Here is a 22095-nt window from a genome sequence, read left to right as displayed (position 1 = left end):
ATAAATGATTAGTATAAATACATTTTTAGTAGTAAAATAATAAATATTTAAGGATGTCCAATTTATTCATGAATGGAATGGACTGTTGTTTCTTTAAAAAAGAACTTGATATTAATCAGCAATAATAAATTATTGTGAATTGTAATTTGTGTGATATTTTAGGACTAAAAAAGTATAAATGAATTTCTCAACAAATTATTATGTTATTCACTAATCAATTATTACAAGAATAACAATACATTTTTAGGTACGTACTACACAAAAATACATTAAAAATTAATTAATATCACAGATTGAACACAACAATTTAATAAATAATTTATAGTCAATGAATCATTGCCAATAACACCCTTTTTCGTGAAGATCTGCATCATCAAATACAAATGTTTGCTTTGGAAAATCTGTTGCTTTATTTTTGGTCTTAAACATTAAACATTAAGGACAAATTTTCAACAACATATATATATTAAACATTTAAAATATCAATCATTCATAATCAGTTATAGACTAAACATTACAATTTTAGTAATAGATAAATACAAAAAAGTGAGTCGCAGAATGCCTAGCAGATACATCAAAGTTATTTTGTATAGAAAATAGGCAAGAAAATTGAAAGGATGATTTGTTAAAGGAAATAAACTTGCCATAATTAAGAACAAAATACTCAGATTTTTAAAAAAAAAATGTTAATTTTAACGAGCATTGGATGTTCAAAAAATTCCCCAACATAAATATCTATCCATTGAGAATAATAGACACTCCTTAATTGCAGATATATTTTAATCCCTCTATGGAGACTGCATTAGAAAGGTTTCACTTTAAGGTAATACATTGAAGATGATAATAAATGATTGATAAATTGAATAAATTATAAGTAGTTTTTAATGTATAAAAAGGATATTTATAAATCAATTTGAAGAATCCTGTACCCAAGTTGATTGGAATACCCATAATGATACTCTCAGACACGCCATTTATTGTATCAGTTTGTCCATAATATGCAGCATCAAATAAATGATCAGAAGTTTTTTCGAACTAAAACGATTGTTAAAGTAACCATTAGTCATACTGAATAAACATTTTACAAAATTATTTATTATATAGAACATTTTAATCAAATATTTATCATACCGAAGCAAGATTCAGCACAGACTCTTTCATTTTTGATAAACCAAAACGTGTTATACCCAATAGTTCACCTCGACTTGTCATCAAATCAGCAATTAGCATAGGATGTCTAGGATCGATAGATATTCCGTGATTACCCATTACACTATCAATTTCTGATATTATTGTGGCTCTGCAATTTATAATTAACAAATAAAATAAAATATTGAAATAAAAATTTAATTTTTAAAGGGATCTTCACTACAAATGTATGAAACAAAATACGGCTCAAAACTTGATTATACTCTATTTAAATATGAATAAATCATCTAGTGCAAGAAAAATGATTAACAAATTATGGTATTTGAATTTTCAGTTTTCATCCATTGCCTGGTTTATTCCTAAATGAAATAGAGTATAGTTTCAGCATGGTGGCTTCTAATTTTTCTCCACAATGAGTATCTAATAACTACATAAATGTTGATGCTCATAAGTAGAGTTTGGAACTTGTTGCACTAATGCACTAATAATAATTCAAATAAGCATGTTAACATAGACCAAACATTAACTCAAAGACAGTTTATTGTAAGAATTATTTTTGAATGTTATTCAAATTTGATTTTTCCTAAAAATTTTAGGTACATAAAAAAAAAAAATTAGAAGTATGCACTTTTCCAAAAATATGCAAATTCAGACTTTGTATTCAATTTTGCCATTTCATAAAACAAATTTATAGGCTACCTAAAATTATCTACAATCACTACAAAAAACATGCAATTTCAAGAATACCAAACTCTACACATAAGTTATAATCCAACAAAAATTCCTGTACTTTTGAACTATTTAAAAACTAGACTATCCTTGATTGATTTAAAATTAAGTGCTAACACGATTACATAGCAGATATAAAGAAAGGTAAAAATTGTTAAAACTGTCAATTCAGAGAGCTTAATTAAGTTAGGAAGAATTGATTTTCACAATAATTGTAGTGTGTTACATAATATATTTAATCATATCTAATGCTACCTAGATGCTTCTATGCCGAGTGCGTTCCACACTTGAAATGTATTATTGCTGGTACATCGTTTTCCTATTACGCCGGGCGTTGCCATTACTTCTCGTAAATTATCACCTTCAACAAGTAATTTGTAACGTATTTCACCATTATCGTCTTCTTCGTGAATTACAGCGCGCGATACTGCACTTATACCCTTTATTATAAAATTACAATCAATTAGAACATCAAGTACACAATTTTTTTTAAATAATAGATACCTTAATAATAACTTTTTGTAAGTTTTGTGAATATATGTTTATCCAATTGTTTAATGATTGGGCGCCTTTTGATGGCAAAGATATACTAACACATGATTCATTATCAATGTTTACTTGATTTGCTTTTATTCCAATTCGTGGAGTTGAAAGTATACTTCAAAATTAAATTTAAAAAACATAATAAGAATAGACATATAATTATTAATAAGCTATCTCTTACCTATCTCTTATTGTCTCAATTGTTACTTCTAATTGTAATAGTTTAATACGGTTCATGTCTATATGTATCAATAGATAGCATTCAGCGCTATCAAGTACTACATCGATAAAACTACAAACCTAAAATAGTTACAACATTGAATAATATATTAATTAGTATTTAATAACATATTAACTAATATTTTATTTTACTTCAGTAAGTGTTGTTTGTTCAATACGAGCTTTGACAATCCTTGCAAATTCTTTGTCTTTGTCATTTTCTAAGTATGCTGTGATAATAGGAGTACTTATATTTTTACTTGAGTTAATTATTTCTTTGATTCTGAAAAAATATTATATAATTTATCAATTAAAATATACACATAATGACCACCGAACAAATAAAATTTTTTTGAAATAAGTCAAATAAAAAAACAAACAGACCAAGAAGCGTGTAGCATTATTCAAAATAGTGAGTAGTAAGAAAAAATAGTAGTAAAAAAATAGTAAGAACTAAATTCATAATTATTAGATACATTCAAGCAGTCAAAAAAACCTATTTTAGTATTACCTAGGAACACCTTGAGTAATATTCATTGAAGCAACACCAGCGAAGTGAAAGGTTTTTAATGTCATTTGTGTACCAGGTTCACCAATACTTTGAGCAGCTATAGCACCAACAGGAGTTCCTATAAAAATAAAAATAGATTTTTAACTGTTCATAATTTAATCTCAAGTATTTTTATTTATCATGGTTGTACCTGGTTCAATAACAGCAGCCATATACTTGGTAAGGCAAGTCACAAAAAATTTTATTAGCTGTGTAGAAGTAATTCGTTGTATTTTTGAAACCTCTAAATTCAACCATTTTTTTCTTACTTCTGCCATATTGTTTGATAAATTTTTCCCAAAATTTCTGTTGAAAATAAAAATAAAATATGTGATGCATAATAAGTTTAAGGGGGACAAAGTGGCCGAGTGGATAACGCGTCGGTTGCAACGCGCACCGTCGCCGGTTTGAACCTCGGTCACGGGCGGCACTTCTCTCTGGGCAGTCACGGTGAGAGAGCCCGCCATTCCCCATCTGGGCATGGCAGAAACTTATGGGTGCCCACTAAAAATTCTGCCAAACAAACACATACGTGTTCCATAACCCTACAGTACTACAACCTACAGCTAATGGCCTCAGTTGCTGAAGCTTAAAAAAAAAATAAGTTCAAGGGGATCATTGGCAATCAGCTTTTAGGCAATTTTCAAATTTCTTGAAGGGTCTTGTAAATGTGTGTAAAAGTAATAGTTGAGTGCTCCCGCAAGTAAAATGTAAAAGTCACTGCATTGGCACTGCGCAAGTGAGCATTAACAGATTATGCTCATTTGTGTGTACTTTTTGTCAATCCTACTGATATGACTTACTAATGATGAAATAATATTTTAGAAAACTGATCTGAATTTGTTATAATGTCTATTTGAGATCGTCATTCCATATTTTAAGATTTTTTGATTTAGATTCTGAATCTTTAGTTTGAAAATTCCAAAATTTTAAAATATTCAAACTAAATTTATAATTGTTGGGAGGGGGGCAAAATTTGGAAAAATGGACCAACCGATCTCAAGTAGATATAATAATGAATTAAAATCAGTTTTCAAAAGTATTATCACATTACTTGCTAAAACTGTATGATGGACAAAAGATTGGTATGTTTTTGCTAAAATAATGGTCTGCAACCAATTTCCATAATCATTATCTTATGTTTTTTATATTACCTCAATTCCTCTGTGAAAATAGTATTAACATTTTGAAAATCCTCAGATAATAACACATCTTCAGTAATTTTCAAAATTTCTTCAGAATCTAATGTGCATTCATCATAGCATGGGTAATTAGCAGTTACATTGAAATATACACGTTTGAAATCAACTGGGACACCATCACCTAAAAATTAATTATTGTTTATAAAATGAATTTAATTATTTAAAAGTTAATCAGTGGATTATACAAAAATTAAAATATTCCAATTCAGATAAATTAATTTTAGATGCATTATTTTGAATGTTAAATATGTCTTGATGAGTATATAAAATATAACATATATGTTTATAATAACATGAAAGTGCATCAAAAGAAATTAAGATCCATAAAGTCGTTCAACTTTTTACCTTCTGTGTACGTGGGATCCAAGCTGTCACCTCCAAATTCAAATTGTATAACATCTCCAAAAGCATTACGTACAGTGTTATCATAATGGACACACAGATCTTCTAAAGACTAATAATCAACAATATTTATGTCAACATGTGATAATTACATTAAACATTAGAAATATAAAATATATCAATTATACCTTGACAAGCCGACGTTGCATGTATCCAGTTTCAGCTGTTTTTACAGCAGTGTCCACAAGACCTTCACGACCACCCATTGTGTGAAAGAAAAATTCTGTTGGTGTTAGACCTGAATAAAAACTGTTCTCGACAAAGCCTTTGGCTTCTGGGGTTTTTGCTGAAAAACATTTATTAATATGTTTGTTTTATAATCAGTACAATTTAAAGTTGAATATGAAGAACTACACTTACAAAATCGTTTAAAATGTGGTAATGATCTAGACTCAAATCCATCTGGAACACGATGTCCACTTAAGGCTTGTTGGCCCACACATGCAATCATCTGAGATATATTAATATTGGATCCTAGATGACAATAAATAGTTAATATAATTTTCAATTTTTATTATTATAAATATACAATTGATTCCTACCTTTAGAACCTGAGAGCGCCATGATCAATGGACCATTGGTAAAATGAAGCTCTAATAAACAAGCTTTACCAACAGAATCTCGAATGCCAGACAGTTGCTTTAAAATATTTGCTTCCAAAGTTTCGTCCATATTGCAACCAGGCTGACATTTCAATTCTTTTGCATTTCTCAAACGGATATTTTCCTCACATAACGCATTTCTATATAATGAAATACATAAGAATGAATTCAATGATTCAGAAAAATAAAAAAACATTTAACAGAAAAACAAATAGTTTAGTATATAAGGCCTTACCCATTTATAACTAATTCATTTTTAGATTGAAGCAAATCATCACTAGGTGTAACATCACCAATGCCAATTGAAAATCCTCGTAACATTAAAAAGTATGACGTAAGACGTGTTAAACGCCACATAACTTTGCAGCAGACATCAGAACCCCAATCGGCCAATAAAACATAAAATATGTTTGATTTACTACCTGAACCTAATGTTGCCTTGTCCATAGTACCAGCCAACAACTCAGAATTCCTTATGTAAACATCTATACAAAAAATATTAAAAATAATAATCACACTTATTTTTAAGTATGGTAATTGTTTGACTTGCATGAATCTTTAAAGCAAAATTCTTCATCCCGAGTATATGATTTTCCTTTACACCGCAAATTAGCCTTCACCTGACATTTTTCACTTGGTCTCATAATTATACTTAAAATTTGCTTCCCAGTCCAAAGTTTGTGAGGCTATACAATACACAATTTGTAAATATTGTATTTTTTTATATTATGAATGATAATTGTAATGAACCTTTAGAATAGCAGGACGCGGAAGAGTTAAATCAATATTAATATCGTCCCCGGACATTAACCAACCAATTAGTCTACTAGAATCTCTCTGGTTGAGAAATGTATTCTTATGTGTTAATAAATATGCTCCGGTAATAAAGTCTTGGGTAGCAGCAATAAGAATGTCTCCATTTCTTGGTGTGACAAGATTTGATTTGTTCTACAATAAAATAAAAGTGAATTCATTGTCATTTGAAAAATAACATTGATAAAGTATAACTAATATATTAATTTAATACTAACAATCATTAACAAAGCAGCTTCAGCTCTAGCTTCTTCAGTTTGTGGCAAATGTAAATTCATTTCATCACCATCAAAATCAGCATTATAAGGAGTACACACGCATTCGTTAAATCTAAAAATTTATATTTATAGTCGAGTATAAAAAACAAGCAAATAGCTTAAACAAACCTTAATGTATTATGTTCTAAAACCTTTGCACGGTGACACATTATACTTAGTCTATGAAGACTAGGCTGTCTGTTGAATAATACGATATCGCCGTCAGATAAATGTCTTTCAACAATATCTCCAATCTACATGAAATATTAATTAATAAATTATCCTACATAATAAAATAGTGTAAGCACATCAAAAAGGATTCAGCTTATATTATTTAATTATTTTAAATGGAAGAAAATGAAGTTAAGGATTAATTTAAGAGGACATGTTTTTATGATGATACTTTGCTAGTAAGCTTCTATTAAAATTATTTTTAATAAATACATATTATTTATTTAATATTTAATTAGCTAAAATAAAAATATAGGAATTTTATAAAAAAACACTGACTTTTAAATCTTTTGCAATAGACGGTCTATTTCCAAATCTCAAGTATTTTTTCAACTTAGAACCTTGAAGTTCAACAAAATTAGCACCTGGATGAATATCAGGTCCGTTCATTACCAGCTTACGCATTAACTCAATGTTAGCTGGACATACTTTTTGAGGATATGTTAAAATTTTCGCCATTCGAACTGGAACTCCAACCTAAAAGACCAATAAGGAAATGAAGTTTGTATTGTAAAACAGTTTGAAATTTTTAATTTTTACTTCTTCTATTCGAAGATTTGGATCTGGTGAAATGACAGACCGTGCAGTAAAGTCTACTCTTTTACCAGATAAATTACCACGAAATCGTCCATGTTTTCCTTTCAAACGCTGAACACAACCTCTAGCAATTTTTTTGGGCTAAAAAAATAATATTACATTAGATATTGAGTGAAATAATTTAACTAAAATATTTTATATTATTTCATACTCACCATCATTGTACGTGAAACACCAGATAAGTCACTATTAATATATAGGGCACAATGTAACTGCAAGTATTCCCAGTCCTCGTGCAATAACTGGGGTTTTGCTCCAGACTGCTTATGTTTTACAATCACATCATTTATAAATAAAACTTCTGATAATTTCAATGTTAAGTCATCTTCATTTCTAAATATTAAATTGCATTAATATTAGTGTCAACTAACAATTTTGAGCATAAATATTATATTTTACAGCTTCATTATAATAATATCACACTTACGTTCCGGATCGGATATCAGAAACAGCAGATGGACGAATACAATTTGGAGGTACTAACATTCTTGTCATTAACAACCACCCAGGATTTGATACCTCAGGATTCATACCCAACAATATAATGTCTTCATAAGGTATGGATAGCAATAGACGCAATACTTCTTGGGGATTGAGATTCTCATTAAATAAATAATTTCTCATGGATTCAACTTCTTTATTATATTTTACCACATCGTTCAAAGCACCTAATTGATTTAATTTGTACGATTCTCATTAAACAAATTATAAATATTGGCATATTGCATTGATATCAATAATAATACTTACATAATTTACTTTCAGCTTCTGTGCCAGGTTTTTTATACCTGTAACGATCATATGATATTTTTAAAATACCATTTTTTTTCACTTGTCCCACAATGTCACTACAAAATGGACATATCTGCACTTTTTTTGCCTTGGCATGGACTTCTTTAAACACTTTTTTACGCATTGTATATGTTAAATTCTTGTTTCTCAACTTTGTATAAAAAAACATTCGATCTTCTTCATTTAATAACACTTTAGCACAAAAAGGATTCTGAAATAAATATTTGCAATAGTTGGTAGAATTGTATAAAAAAGTAATTTTATATGAAGTAAAGATGAGGAATATATTGATGGATTGGCTTACTTTACAAATTGTTTGTAATATTGTTATAACTGAACTGAAGAATCCCACATGGAAAACTGGCAATTGCAGGTCTATGAAGCCCAAATGCCCTGGACAGTCATTCAACCCCTTGTTACATGTCATACATGTCGCATCCTTTTGGTTAACTCCCTGTGCACAGAAAATATTAGACTACTTAAAAGGGGTATAATATTATTATTTAATAAAGATCATGTGGCCAATAGGGAAATAAGAAATAAATTAATAAATGAAAACTTTAAATAATGGCTAAATAGTTTACTACAAGCTCACCAATTTGTGATCGAGCACTCCATACGGATGTGGTGTACGTGACGCATTGTTATTGTTTATGGCATATAGATTTCTAGTATTTATGCACAAATGCGACTTCCTCTGGATATCTTGAGGATTATCAACGGTAAAGCTGATCTTAGATCTATAATACGGAATTGATTTTTAGAGATGTCACAAGTAGGTAGTTTCGAGACATACTGTTAAATCAACACCCAGTTTTAAATTACTCACATAATACGCGACCCATCCGTGTCCCTGTATTGTTCCTTAACCATTTTCGTTACCGCTTATGAATTTCTATTTCTAATGTTCAACCGGATCAATTTATTTTTGAATTTTTATTCACCTCTGTAACCAAATCCACAGATATTATACTTTACATCATAATGTCAAATCCCAATTCAACGTCCCAAACTCACAATTCAATTACGTACCGGGTTGCGACTTACGACGTTTGATCGTGTGCGCGTGTTAAAATATTTAAAATTTAGCTTGACATGTGGGAGCCGGTATTACCGCTTAGAGAGTGGAGTGGAGACCACGATTTAAATCTTAAGATATGGTTGCCCCAGCGAGCCATCAATTAAAATATGTTATCACTGAATAGTTATCACATGGCAAACGGAAAAATGATAAGAATTAAAGAGTCACGTGATTCGGTGATCGTTCTGGGCTATAGCGCTACCGGTGGTAAAGTAGAATATTTTATTAAAAGTTTAAACTTAAAAACATGAACGTCTGTAGAGTGTATGACTATTGTGGTATGACCACTATGACTTGTTATTGGTAATTAAATACATATTACATAGGTGTATAAGTTTATTTATAATATTTATATTCTATATTAATAAAAGATAAATGCATGTGTCCGTAGAGTCCGTGTAACTGTGTAAGCGATCTACGGCCAAGTCTTTCGCAATCGTGGTTCTGAAGTTGGTACATTATGGTCTGGTAGTCCTAGATCCGAGAAAGTACACCTATATAGGAGCTAGTTTTTTAAATATTGCATTTTAAACAAGGAGAAACGAATATTTTTATGTTTGGTTGACATTGGTTACAAAAAATGAAATAGTTACCTATTATGATAATTCGATATAATTTTAGACCTGTATTTTGTACTTGCTCAAAACACTTAAAAATGACTTCAAAAATTGTGTAGCTTGGACATTAAACTACGGAGACCCGGAGTACCCGGAGGCAGAGTAAATCCGCTGGCATTATTATTCATTTGCGATGGGCGACACCGTACACGAATACACGTTAAACTAGACACCCAGTTAATAATAAAATATTTAAATACTAAATGTAAAATTACCTGCTTATTATTTATTTCATGAATTCATGAAAAAATATTATGTATATGATACATATCATGTATCTATGATCGGACTATGACTATCGGAACATAAACTGGCGACTATGTTAAAGGTGAACCTAGTTTTCTCTAAAAATAATTACTTTTTTTAGGTTGTATATTATCTAATAAACGGAATATGCAAAATATTTCCCCAATATAATTTTACTTTTTTTGAAAAACAGTATATGTATACCATGTATTAGACAAATATTTTGTTAGATTAAGTCTATAACTAGCAACTTTAATAGCTATTTTGATTTTAGGTGAGTGGAGTGGTCAGTAGGTAGTGACTAGTGGACTAACGTTAGTAGAATACCTACCTACTACTTACTCTGAACTCAAATACCTGCTGATCGGATTTCAGTGTATTTTTTTTTTTTGAATACTTGACATAATGATTTCCAAGATACAAATGTGTTAAACTGTTCTAAGTACATCAACAGTAAGTACACACTATGCTGGAAACAAACTGCTTTTGGGTCGTTTTTTTAAATTTGTTGAGGTTTTTGGTGATTAAGTGCATTTTTAAGAGTTTTTTATTCTATAGATAGGTAATTTTTAATCTATTTATGTAATATTACGAAAAAAAAACCTAATATTGAAATAAACGCAATACGTATGGCATTAACTTTGCACAAGGTAATTTGATTTTTATAAATAAACTAATTCACACATTTATCTTGATTTTTGAAGAAACACGTGATTCTTTTTTAGAGTTTTTAGATCATAAAAGCATTTTTTTGATTTTGATCGGTATTTAAATTCGTGCCCTACTTATTAGTTAGTACTTATTTACTTCCTACTCATTCAAAATTCGTTTTAATATAATGAAACTATTTTAAAAATACTGAAGAAGTTCAGTTTCTGAAAAAATAAATAAACGGCCCCCCATCATCTCTAGGCCAGGTTAGCCTACTGCATACCTCTAATAGTCTAATCATACATTTATAACTTTAGTTGGTATAAGCTATTTTAGAATACAATTTTCGTAGTACTTCTTAGAATGTTGTTAATTATCAAAGTAGATATCTTTGTAACCTAATGTTGATTGTTAACATTATTTAGTGCATGTATTTGCATAGAAACATTCATCTATATTAAAACGAAAATATACCGCAGTACTTTTAATAATAACAACGATTTCATCAATACATTTTTTAGAGTAAAAAAGACATGATGTTAGATAAAATCAAAAAAATACTTTACTATCAAATATATAGTACAAAACGTTAATAACTTACTTTTAAAATATATTATTCATTTCAGTACACTTTGCACAACACGAACAAACAAAAATAATACTAATCTATTATAATGATTCATTTTTCATACTGTACAAAAGAACATTCTGAAACAAATCTCTAAACAGGCTCGACCAATTATTGATTTTGTTTCAAAACTTAGCAGACATAACTCTATTCACTTGAACACATTGTTGGAGAATAATGTCATTGATTGTCTTGTACACAATGAAAATCATGAAGTCTATTGGGAAGTAATTAAGGGAAGTTATTATTGCAATAACATTTAACAGTTAGTTACTTCATGTTTATACAAATTATAATCAACAATAGAATTCCTCAAGCTATTCAACAAATAACATAATTGCCTAAAAGAGTCAAGTAAGACAGGTTATTATTTTTTTTTAATGCATACATTAAGAACAAATAAGTTATTTTCTTGTTTTAATCGCTGACATTTTTAATTTTTTTAATTTTTTTGTTTGACACAACTAATGATTTTCTTTTAACAGGTGTTTTTCCAGTAGGTGTCTTCGGGCTAAAATTGTCATCCAAGTGGTTATTTTTAACACTGAAATGTAGAAAAAAAGTAATATTAACTATGGTAAACATAATACAAATATTGTATTTATAAAATTACTTTATCTTGGCAGTATTAATTTTTTGAATAGCCTGCCGCAGTTTATTCCAGTTCTTCCGACCCACTTGATTGAATCTGCTAGTAGATCTTTCTAAGAGCTGTGTGAGTTGATCCCAATCGCAACAATGATGTGAGAATTTGTTGCCACTAATTATGCACAAAATATTCAACAATTCATTTATGTACCTCTGGCGACCAGACACATCTGGTTGACTGTCATCCAATAAAGTGAAGAACTAAAATTGAGATTTTTTTATCAAAAACATATTTAATCATATTATTATTAATAAATCATACTTTTATAACATAATCAGACAAATTCTTTTCTATCTCATCAAGTTGAGTGTCATCCTTTAATTGTTCCAAGAGTCTCGTGTTTTGATAAAATGATACTAACATACATATTGCTTGTGATCGTCTAAACCATCTAACTGAGTCATTGAAGGCATATGGCAGAATACACTCAATTAAATTAATGTTACGTTTCCATAGAACTTTAGACAGCAACGACTCAAACAAGGATACAGGCAACAAACAGTCTCTGTTTGAAGTACATAAAACAAATCAGTTAATTTTAATCCTCATAACATTTTCAGTTAATTACCTTTTAGTGAAGAAATCTTTAAGCGAATCCTCCAAAATGCTGATTACTTTAGATGATTTTTGTTTTTTTTTTGGCAACCCAGAAATTATGTGAACATATGATTTTACAAGGAATGTGCAACACTGTGTTATGTGTGTACTTATATCCAAAAATACAGGTGTAGCTAATGAAGATACAATTAAGTGTTAAATTAAATTTATTAATTTTGAGATACTCATACACACTTACTTCGTACACCTTTATCCATTAAAACTTTTAAAACCATTGAGATTAATTCATCGTCCACAGTTTCTGTGTCATTAATTTTTTTGATCTGACTGATTTTTTTTAATGCTGATCGAACTCGAGTCTCCAGGGGTCGTTGTTGAATATCCTTGATGCAATATTCCAATAATGCAAACAATGTTGGAATAGTATCCAATATGAGACATAAAGATGGATTATTATCCAAATATATATCCACCAAATCCATAACCCTATACAAGTTAGATATTTTAAATTAAATTATTTTGTAATCTTTGAAATTAAATACCTCAATCTAAAATTAATTTTCTCTTTAATATGTTTAGGGTTTTTGTTTGAATTTTTTCTATAGCTTTTAAATGCTTCTGATAATAAATCGTCCATTATTTTACCATCTTCTTCGGTCATATCATCAATATCAACTGACTCCTAAAATTTTTTAAATTTTTTAAGTTTTACTTGGTAATTATTGGTATTTAAATAATATGGTTACATCATCTGAATGCTGATTGGCAGACATCATTGCCTTGTGTAAAGCCAATTTTAACTGTTCAGTGTTGTCTTGATCGTCGTCACTAGATTGTTCATCAGTTTCCGAGCCATCAGTTTCTTCATCGTCTTCATTATCTAAACCATGACCATTAATTCCATTGCCATTAACCTTTGTTTCATTATCACCATTTTCTACATCATCATCATCATCATCATCATTATCACCATTTTCTACATCATCATCATCATCATCATCATCATCTTCTTCTTTGTCACTATCAGAGTCTTCATCACTATCATCCACTGAATTTGATGCAGTATCATATTGAGGATTTAAAACCTAAACATACAACATGCAGTAGGTATATTCAAACAAATGAATAATGATGAACAACATACCTGTAAAATTTGATGAGATGCCTGGGGTGTTAATTCTGAACATAAATGTGAAAACACACGGGAAATCAATTGCCTTAATAAATAAGACTCTCTAGCTAATAATGACAACATGAGCTCTACTACAACTTCAACCCAATTGAGTTCATCTTTTTCTTCATTTTCACTATCATTTGTATGGTGTTCATAACAATTTTGTAATTCCTGAAAATATTAAAATCCTTAACTTTATTTTCTTTATCTATAACTTATAATACTAAGACATTGAAATTGCTAATCGTTGCCTTACTTGTAGAGCGTCAATGGCCACTGATGGTTCAACAAACAAATAAATTCCCAGTTGCAAGAACAAAGTGTGAAAAACAAAAAGAATTGATTGTTCTTTAGATTTTGTTTCGCATTTCTTTAATTTTTTTTCAATGTCTTTGGTTGTTTTGATCATCTTTTTCCAACTATTCATATCCTATGATTTGACAAAGAAAATCATGTTTAAATAAATCAACCTCTTCTGTGTTCTTAGATTTAATATTGGAATGAATTAATCTATTATACCAATCTTAAAGTTAAGAAAATGATGTGCACCTGTATATTAGCTTAATTTACGTTTTTAGAGACATGAAATACTGAATTATAATAATATTTACTCATAATTTGAATAAAAACATAAAAAATGTAGAAATCAACATACAAACATCAATAATGTTCATAAAATACTAAGTTTGATAAGAAGTAAACTCCATTTAATACTAAAACTAACAACCTAAAATTGGTGAAATTTCTAATCCATGTACAATTTAACAAAATTGCACCAATTTTAAGTAGTTACCTTTAGTATTAAAGTTATATTGTGCATAGGCCAAAGTAAGAAAATAAAAAGTGCTCTGACATTCTCTTAAATATTTATATATTTAAGTACATACATCTTTTGAAGTTTTAGGCCGAAGCTGACGGCTGTCTTTCAATAATTCATCTGTATAATGAACAAGCGTAGATAAAGTTATCCGAAGTGTTTCCATGTTTGGTTGTTTGTGGCTGAGTGCTTTCAAAAATGAGTCTCTAATGATAGCTAAAAAAATGTGTTGAATTGAGTAAAATGTAGTCATTACCACAAATAGTTTATTAGGTAATATAAATAAGAAACACACCTGCTAACTCATGGCTTATATGATATTTTTCAGTTGCATTTGTAAAAAAGGCGTGCTCTAACATAAATTTTAATTGTTCTATTTTCCACATAACATCAGTACTAATTTGAAGCCCTAAAAGTCTAAATAATATCAAACGTATAAATAATAAAAAAAATTAATGGTTTTTAAAATATGTATAGGTACCTAGCAAGAAGTTGAGCTGCGTATCCACGATCTTGAATCTTCCAGAAATGTGCCTTTTCATTGTTTCCTTTTTTTTTCATAAGTACAACTTGATGGCATTGTTTGTCCAAAAGCTTAATGTGTTGTTCATCCATTTTTATCAAACAATTTTGAACAATTTTAATACCTAGAAAAACATAGTTATATAAATATTGATATTAAGGATAAAAAATGATAAAATAAAATACCTGTTATTTTTTCTACCATCATATCCCCAGGAGGTAGAATGAATTTCAATAAGACCTTATAAGCAATATTGGGTGTGGCAGATGAGCTGAGTCTGTCCATTACAGCTGATATGCTTAATCGGGAATAAGATACAAGTGTATCGGCATTCGGACGAGTAAATGATTTTAATAACATATCCAAAAACCAATTAGAAAGTAGTGAATGTACACTATTCAGGGAACTATTCTTAACAATATATGTGCACAGTTTCATAGCTGCCATTTGTTGATAGCGATTGTGTGGGCCCGTGAAATGTGGTTGAAGAACACCCCAAAATGATGAAATAAGTGAATCGCTATTGCTTGAAGATGTTAATGCAATAGAAAAGGCTTCATACACAGGGTGCTCAAGTACTTCCACAGAGGAAATGTGCTAGATATACAAGCAATTAAATTTATTAGTAAAAAACACATTTTGACGATGTTTAAAAAACAAAAATTCTAATTCTTACAAATATTAATATCTTTGCTATGTCATTCATTGATTCAGTACATAAGAGTTCAGTACCCGTCTCTAACACTCTGGGAATAAATGCACCATCGATTAATTTTGGATACCGACTATGCACTTGTATTATGCAATATAATGAATCCAAAGTTTGTTTTGTAATAGGCAATCCAATGTACTTTTTTAAATAAGGCCAAATAATTTCCGAAAACATAACATTGTTGGACTAAAGTACAAAACAATGTATAATTACAAACAAACCACCATTGTTATTCTTTTCTTTTGCATAACTAAAATACAAATCACTTACAGAATCAATTCCTTCAGTTAAAAACTTGTATGTCAACAGGGGTAAATAAGATCTTGTTTTCATATTACTCAAAAGTTCAGCCACGATAGCTTTTTGGGTATCCATCGATCCAGCACTAAATATTCCACTACGTATCATAGCACCATAACATAACACTTTACCAGACAAGACATCACCCTCTTCCTGTAAAATAAAATGTTAATTCAAAACTGATTTGCTATTTTAATAAGCCAATCAAATATCTTATACATTGAGTAAACTTATGGTCAGGTTATCATAAAAATAAACCAAACGCTTTTGGATACGAAACACAAGAACAGTTATTTAGAAGTAAATATTTATACTTCTAGAAATATTGTTTTGTCCAGTCATAACCTTTTAATGGAATAGTTAAAAAATTAATAACCATCCTCAGTTCTATTTTAGATCAGCTTAAGTATCACTATTTTTACTTAACAAAGATGGCAATGTTGCAACAGGTACTTACAGCTTTTGAATCATATTTGGTCAACTCCTTATCTACAACGTTTTTAAAATTGTCCAGATTGAACCATGGCTTGTCTGTCAAATGGCTTACAATAACCACCAAAATAGAATAGTAAACAGTTCGGACTTGTGTCTTTGGGGACCCTAATCCACGTACCAATCTCGTTAACACATAAAATACTTCTTTTTGACGCTGTTCATCCAACTGAAAACAATAATTATGTACAATTAACGATTCAACTAACTATTAATCAATAAACGTGGCTTACCGATTCGTTACTGAAGAGCTGCAAATGTTTCACCAGTTGCATGCATAGTTTCGGTTGGCTATTGTGCGGCGCTTTAATGACTTTTGTGAAAAGATCCAAAACAGATTTACTGGCCATGGTTACAACAGTTCAAATACAACAATCAAAACGATTTCATTTCCAAGTTAATAGTTTTAAATTGAACAGAACACGTAAATCTACATGTGACGATTCAAATTCCGTTCAGAGAGGTCTGACCGTAGACATGTAGAGGAAACACGTGATAATCGTTTGTTTATCGCCGCTCACGTTATCAACGAACGTGGCATGGGAGAATACAAAATGTTTGAAAATATTGTTCTCCGATATCAAGGACCTATTAACTGTGATAACGACATTCATGGTCACCACCACTATGGCTAAATAACTTATTTAGCCATGACCACCACCACGACGATCTTATTTAAGACCGTGATTGAGACAATCTGTTCCATGGCTCAACATGTTCCAATGACCTTTCGTTCTACAAAAGTATTTGTCCCAAAAAAGTTATCTCGATAGTCGTTACCATGGTTACTATCTTTTTGTTATCATTTTGTGACATTGCATTATAATTTAAAATTATTGTATTTTGATTTTTTTATGTCTATGGTCATTTTATGTTTGTCATACACCACAATCACAATAATTCACATTAATTGTTATTGTGTAAAATGATTAATGTTATCGAATAACATTTAAACATTATACTTTCATATTTACACTTGAACATTTATTTTAGCAATTAATTACTTTGGTTGGAAATCGGTAACAATACGTCCATAAAATTCAACTTTGAAAATATAATGGTAAGGGAGCTGCTAACTTTCCGTCACTTGTCAGAACTCGTTTGAACTAATGAAAATATATTTCAGTTTGCCCGGAATATGTACAATGATCTACTCAAACCGTTCAACACAATTTACAAATGTTGGTCATTGTCAATGCTTCCTGGCAGTGAACGAGAAGACATTGATAGTGGTGGTAAAAGTAAGTAACTTTATTCAATTTGTGTGTAAAGTGTAATATTTTTGCTTAAAACACTTATTTCAGTTATAATGCCCCCATCTGCTCTGGACACATTGACTCGATTAAATATCCACTACCCAATGATGTTCAGGTTATCTAACAAAAGAAGCAACAGACAAACACACTGTGGTGTTTTGGAGTTTATCGCAGACGAAGGAAAAATATACATTCCTTATTGGGTATTGAATATTGATTTATCTCATGTTATTTCAAGCATAAATTTTGTTGAGATCCCATAATGTTAATTCTTATAAATTCATATTAAACCTACACCCATTGATAAAATCATAAATCCTTAATTATTTGAGTATGTAGATTAAAACTAAATCTATGTATTTTAAAAATCTAATTAACAAAGGTAATCCTATAGAAAAATATATGAGAACTTATTATCTATCAATATAATATCAAAAAATATCTATTATAGTAGGTATTATTACAGAAATTAATAAACTATAAATGATAGTTTGATATAATCAAAGTCTGAAATGAGTAGTTATTCAATAGAATATTTTTTTCAAAATTGTGTATTAGCATTAAGGCTGTTTAAAGGGAACTATTGTTACGGGGTCGGATTTTGGCAATATTCTATACTATTGTGAGTGATATATGGCTGTGTGTGTAGTGACTGATGAACACGGTATGTAAGTAAAGATAAAGTATGCCCAAGATTCTTGGACATTAGTAACTTACATACCCCTACATAGTCACACGTCACTTTATTATGCGCTCAAAAAATTTTCAACACATAAGTCCCAAAAAGCGGAAGAAAATTCACCCAGTACCAAAAAATCAGTTATAATTTTTAAAACATATTTGAATTCCTTATTATCTTTTCTAGGTTATGTAGGAAATGGATTTTCAATTTGTATGTAATGTTTAATTAGTATAGTACCGAATGAATATTCTTTTTTCTTCAAAATTCACCCTTATTTTAGTGTTACTAAAAAAAATCCATTTCTTACATAACCTTGAAAAAAGAATGAAGAATTCAAATATTTTTTCAAAATTATAATTTGACTTCTGAGAGTACATATCTTTTCTTCTGCTTATTGGTTTAAATGTTTGGAAAAACAATGAAATAACAACCTACTTTCAACAGCCTTGTGAATTATTTCAAATTGTGATTACCTTTATTTATAAGATATTTTAATTATTAAAAGACACTTTACATTTTTAAAAGGTGATAATTTGTCTGGAATTCAAACTAGATCTGTTCTATTATTTTTGTAATCCTCATGTGATCTGTCAATTGTATTTTATTTAGATGATGAAAAACCTGTTACTAGATGAAGGAGATTTGGTGCAAGTTGAAAGTGTTGGATTAAGAGTAGCCACCTTTTCAAAGTTTCAACCTCAGAATTCTGAATTCTTAGATATTACCAACCCAAAGGCAGTTTTAGAAAATTGCTTGCGTAATTTTGCTTGTCTGACAACTGGTGATGTAATAGCCATTAAGTACAATCAAAAAGTTTATGAAATGTGTGTGTTGGAAACCAAGCCAGGTAATGCTGTTAGTATCATTGAATGTGATATGAATGTTGAGTTTGCTGCACCAGTTGGTTATCAAGAGCCTAAGCATGAAAAAAAACCTGCTGCAGAAGAGATAATGGTTGATCCAGCTGATTTAATGCCAGAACCATCTGGTTTTATAGCATTCAAAGGTTCAGGCAGTAGATTAGATGGTAAGAAAAAGAAAGACAATACTGACGATTCAATGAATCAAGTAAAAGCAGCATACCAAAGAGGTATTCCAGATTATGATTATACCTTAGGAACTATACAGTTCATAAGGAACATCCGTCCAGTGATTAATGACAAAGAGGTAATAATTACTATATCTCAAACCACAATATGTTAATACTTATAAGTTATAACCTACAATCTATATTTCTTATCAATAGAATAAATAAATAAACTATTTATTTTTTGATGAAAAATTGTACCAATACAAAGTTATTATTTGATATTTCAGAATGAAAATCAAGATGGATTTAAGCCATTTGCTGGATCTGGATCAGTACTCAAAACAAAGAAAAAGTAATATAGTTTTCCTTTATTACATGTACATATTTGTTTAATATAAGAAGATTTTGATTTTATAAAGTGTATTGTATTTAAGATAATTCTGTTTTTTATTGTAAAGTGGTTTGAACTTTGTGATTATTTTATAATTAAAAATAAATATTTTATACAGTTATAAATTCAAGTATTGATTTTAAATTAAAGCACAATAGACTATGTTTGTTGTACATAGGATCTGTGCTAAAGAAGGTTCTCTTGTAAAAATATGTAATAACTATTTATTTTCCATAATATTTGTAATGGTTACCTAAGTTTATTCATTTATTTTTACATTATTTGTCAACGTTCTAGAGGTACTGAGTAAAATTACTAGTTTAAGAAAAATATTCCAATTCCTTACTGCCATCAGTACTACCTAAAGTCTGAACTATTAAAAACATACATTTAAAGTCAGTTTCACACTTAGAAGAGCAAATATGGGCATAATTTGCTGACTAAACCCTTGTCCATGGCGGCCTCTGGACTTGCGCATCACACAATTATTTTTTTACTGGGTACCTAGATAATAAATGGATAGGAAAATAATTTCAGGTATCTTTAAACCTCAATGCGTCATGTACTCAAATGTGTGCACATTGCATCAACTGTGCTGTGATTATGAGTAAGAAGGTAGCTTTAGTATAAGATATAAATGAGATGGATGATATCATGTGTAATGTTTTTAATCCAGAAAAACATTGTATTTAGCCTCGAAACCTCTATTTTTTTTAAACTTTCACTTAAATTATGAGAGCTGGTAAGTTATTGGAAGGCTAGTTAAAAAGAGCTTGCTTAATACATACGTCATAATGTGAAATTTACAAAATTATATTGACTTTTTAATTGTTAAAAAGTCTTAGCTATATTTTTCTTTAGCAACAGAAACTTCTGAAACCATATAACAGCTTTGTTGTTTAGGCTGTTAAGGCTGTTAGAATCACACTGGCTAGGGGAAGTGCAGTGAAGAGTTTAAGAGCTTTATCTCTAATAGTTCATTCACTATATACCTTTTAAAATGTACATCATTAAAGCACATACACACTTGTAAATAAGTATCAAAGTTGAACATTTGTTGAAAATGTTTAGAGGGCTTAAAAGTAAGAATTTAGTTTGAATAGTACCTAACGCTTTAGGTTGAATAGTACAACAAGTATTGAAAAAGGATTCATATTTTAGAAACACAACTATTCCCAGCACTTTTCAAAATAAATAGAAATTACAAAATGTCATTGTGTATTTGTATATTTAAAATATAATAATGTACCTTAAATAGTTGAAAAATCTACCATGTATATCATTTTTAAATTACAACAAAACTAAATTTGTTAAAATATCTTAATTTTGTTCAAATTTGAGTTAAAAATTGTGTTTATACATGTTTTTAGATTTTATGGCTATGTTATGTATTAACTACCTGAAACCTTGTAATAAATGTTCAATAATTAGTAATAATTTTAAATTATAAAAAATTAACAAATGTTCTTGATTTTGCCAAATTTGAATTTGAAGTGCTTTTTTTCTCTTACAGAATTGAAATATTTTGAACATTTTATCTTGTAAAGACAATTATAAGATAAAAATGTGTTACAAATTTGTCGTTTTTAGCTTTTGAATTGCAACAAAAAAACAATATTGATTTTGTCAAAACCTTGGTCTTGCATAAAAATTCAAATTTTTCCATATTTTTTTTTAGTTCTCCGGGTACTTAAAAAAAATATTAGGAATTTTTGGGCCCCTTCAAGTACCAATTAGATCCAATTCACTACCATAAAGTAGAAACCACCTTCAAGGTGGAAAACTGAATCATTTTTACTGCTCAAAAGGTGTGAAAACAAACAAAAAAAAACGGTTAATTGTAAAATCAATACATTCATTGCTCCGCTCAGAATCTAAAGTATGAATAATTGTTAACATTTTATTATTATTAAAATAATCGTTTGGTTAGGTTAAGCGAGGGAGGAGTATCAAATACAGGGCCTCTTATTCTCGCTACATGGAATCACGAACTTCGTTTAAAAGGCCCTTAGATATATTATTTTATTTCGATCATGATCAATTTATTCCATAATTTTTGGATTTTCAACGGTAGTGATTTTATATTGTCTATAATCTATATCATACTTGAGTGTGTCATATTATGGTTAGTCCAGATCCTGAAATGAACCCTACTGTATTGGGAACTCCTAGACCTCTTTCCGTAGATTTTTTTAGTTCTTA

The 22095-nt window shown here is 29.5% G+C and overlaps 3 protein-coding genes and 1 long non-coding RNA gene across 7 annotated transcripts; 2 read left to right on the top strand and 2 right to left on the bottom strand.

Annotated features, from left to right (window-relative positions):
* Nucleotides 1-240: 240 nt before the first annotated feature.
* LOC111031996 (DNA-directed RNA polymerase III subunit RPC1) lies at nt 241-9246 on the bottom strand. 2 transcript variants are annotated; one of them, XM_022312149.1, is made up of 28 exons: nt 9104-9246; nt 8916-9032; nt 8682-8826; nt 8391-8540; nt 8045-8297; nt 7722-7962; nt 7450-7627; nt 7238-7375; nt 6977-7174; nt 6596-6720; nt 6428-6539; nt 6147-6344; nt 5947-6082; nt 5632-5881; nt 5337-5536; nt 5155-5268; nt 4923-5080; nt 4738-4846; nt 4345-4513; nt 3342-3496; nt 3152-3269; nt 2794-2923; nt 2603-2721; nt 2383-2536; nt 2134-2318; nt 1132-1300; nt 902-1035; nt 241-421 (listed from the first exon to the last, which is right to left on the bottom strand). In XM_022312149.1, the coding sequence occupies exons 2-28, from the start codon at nt 8957-8959 to the stop codon at nt 334-336; spliced, it is 4170 nt and encodes a 1389-aa protein (XP_022167841.1). In that variant the 5' UTR covers nt 8960-9032; nt 9104-9246; the 3' UTR covers nt 241-333. The 2 variants fall into 2 exon arrangements, with proteins under 2 accessions (XP_022167841.1, XP_022167842.1); XM_022312150.1 differs by having other exon boundaries at nt 9119-9246.
* A 91-nt stretch (nt 9247-9337) lies between these two features.
* Nucleotides 9338-11464, top strand: LOC111032000. Its single transcript, XR_002604270.1, has 4 exons — nt 9338-9470; nt 9559-10112; nt 10305-10483; nt 11308-11464. It is a non-coding gene; the product is annotated as an uncharacterized LOC111032000 (long non-coding RNA).
* Nucleotides 11465-11651: 187 nt separating this feature from the next.
* Nucleotides 11652-17028, bottom strand: LOC111031998 (myb-binding protein 1A-like protein). Of its 3 annotated transcripts, none has more exons than XM_022312153.1 (18): nt 16768-17028; nt 16500-16703; nt 16013-16195; nt 15707-15928; nt 15216-15627; nt 14989-15154; nt 14803-14924; nt 14578-14723; nt 13947-14120; nt 13661-13861; nt 13487-13601; nt 13263-13447; nt 13059-13198; nt 12755-13002; nt 12527-12689; nt 12220-12463; nt 11923-12158; nt 11652-11853 (listed from the first exon to the last, which is right to left on the bottom strand). In XM_022312153.1, exons 1-18 carry the CDS (start codon nt 16882-16884, stop codon nt 11727-11729), a joined length of 3405 nt encoding a protein of 1134 aa, XP_022167845.1. In that variant the 5' UTR covers nt 16885-17028; the 3' UTR covers nt 11652-11726. The 3 variants fall into 3 exon arrangements, with proteins under 3 accessions (XP_022167845.1, XP_022167844.1, XP_022167843.1); XM_022312152.1 differs by having other exon boundaries at nt 13263-13463; nt 13497-13601; XM_022312151.1 differs by having other exon boundaries at nt 13263-13601; nt 16768-16884.
* A 407-nt stretch (nt 17029-17435) lies between these two features.
* On the top strand, nt 17436-19961 carry LOC111031999 (ubiquitin recognition factor in ER-associated degradation protein 1-like). Its single transcript, XM_022312156.1, has 5 exons — nt 17436-17594; nt 17661-17775; nt 17839-17993; nt 19082-19639; nt 19790-19961. Exons 1-5 carry the CDS (start codon nt 17592-17594, stop codon nt 19856-19858), a joined length of 900 nt encoding a protein of 299 aa, XP_022167848.1. The 5' UTR covers nt 17436-17591; the 3' UTR covers nt 19859-19961.
* The last annotated feature ends 2134 nt before the right edge of the window (nt 19962-22095 follow it).

Source organism: Myzus persicae, unplaced genomic scaffold (genome assembly GCF_001856785.1).
Source record: "Myzus persicae strain clone G006 unplaced genomic scaffold, MPER_G0061.0, whole genome shotgun sequence".
In the NCBI taxonomy this organism is placed as follows: domain Eukaryota; kingdom Metazoa; phylum Arthropoda; class Insecta; order Hemiptera; family Aphididae; genus Myzus; species Myzus persicae.
This window is presented reverse-complemented; position numbering and strand designations above follow the sequence as displayed.

Coding starts and splice junctions, on each gene's coding strand:
- LOC111031996 (XM_022312149.1), bottom strand. CDS start 8,959: ATGGTTAAGGAACAATACAGGGACACGGATGGGTCGCGTATTAT. Junction 4,514..4,737: donor GGATCCCACGTACACAGAAG/GTAAAAAGTTGA, acceptor ATTAATTTTTAG/GTGATGGTGTCCCAGTTGAT. Junction 1,036..1,131: donor CTGTGCTGAATCTTGCTTCG/GTATGATAAATA, acceptor CAATCGTTTTAG/TTCGAAAAAACTTCTGATCA.
- LOC111031998 (XM_022312151.1), bottom strand. CDS start 16,884: ATGGCCAGTAAATCTGTTTTGGATCTTTTCACAAAAGTCATTAAAGCG. Junction 16,704..16,767: donor AGCTCTTCAGTAACGAATCG/GTAAGCCACGTT, acceptor TATTGTTTTCAG/TTGGATGAACAGCGTCAAAA. Junction 15,628..15,706: donor TAGCAAAGATATTAATATTT/GTAAGAATTAGA, acceptor TTGTATATCTAG/CACATTTCCTCTGTGGAAGT.
- LOC111031999 (XM_022312156.1), top strand. Junction 17,776..17,838: donor CATTGATAGTGGTGGTAAAA/GTAAGTAACTTT, acceptor CACTTATTTCAG/TTATAATGCCCCCATCTGCT. Junction 17,994..19,081: donor AAATATACATTCCTTATTGG/GTATTGAATATT, acceptor TATTTTATTTAG/ATGATGAAAAACCTGTTACT.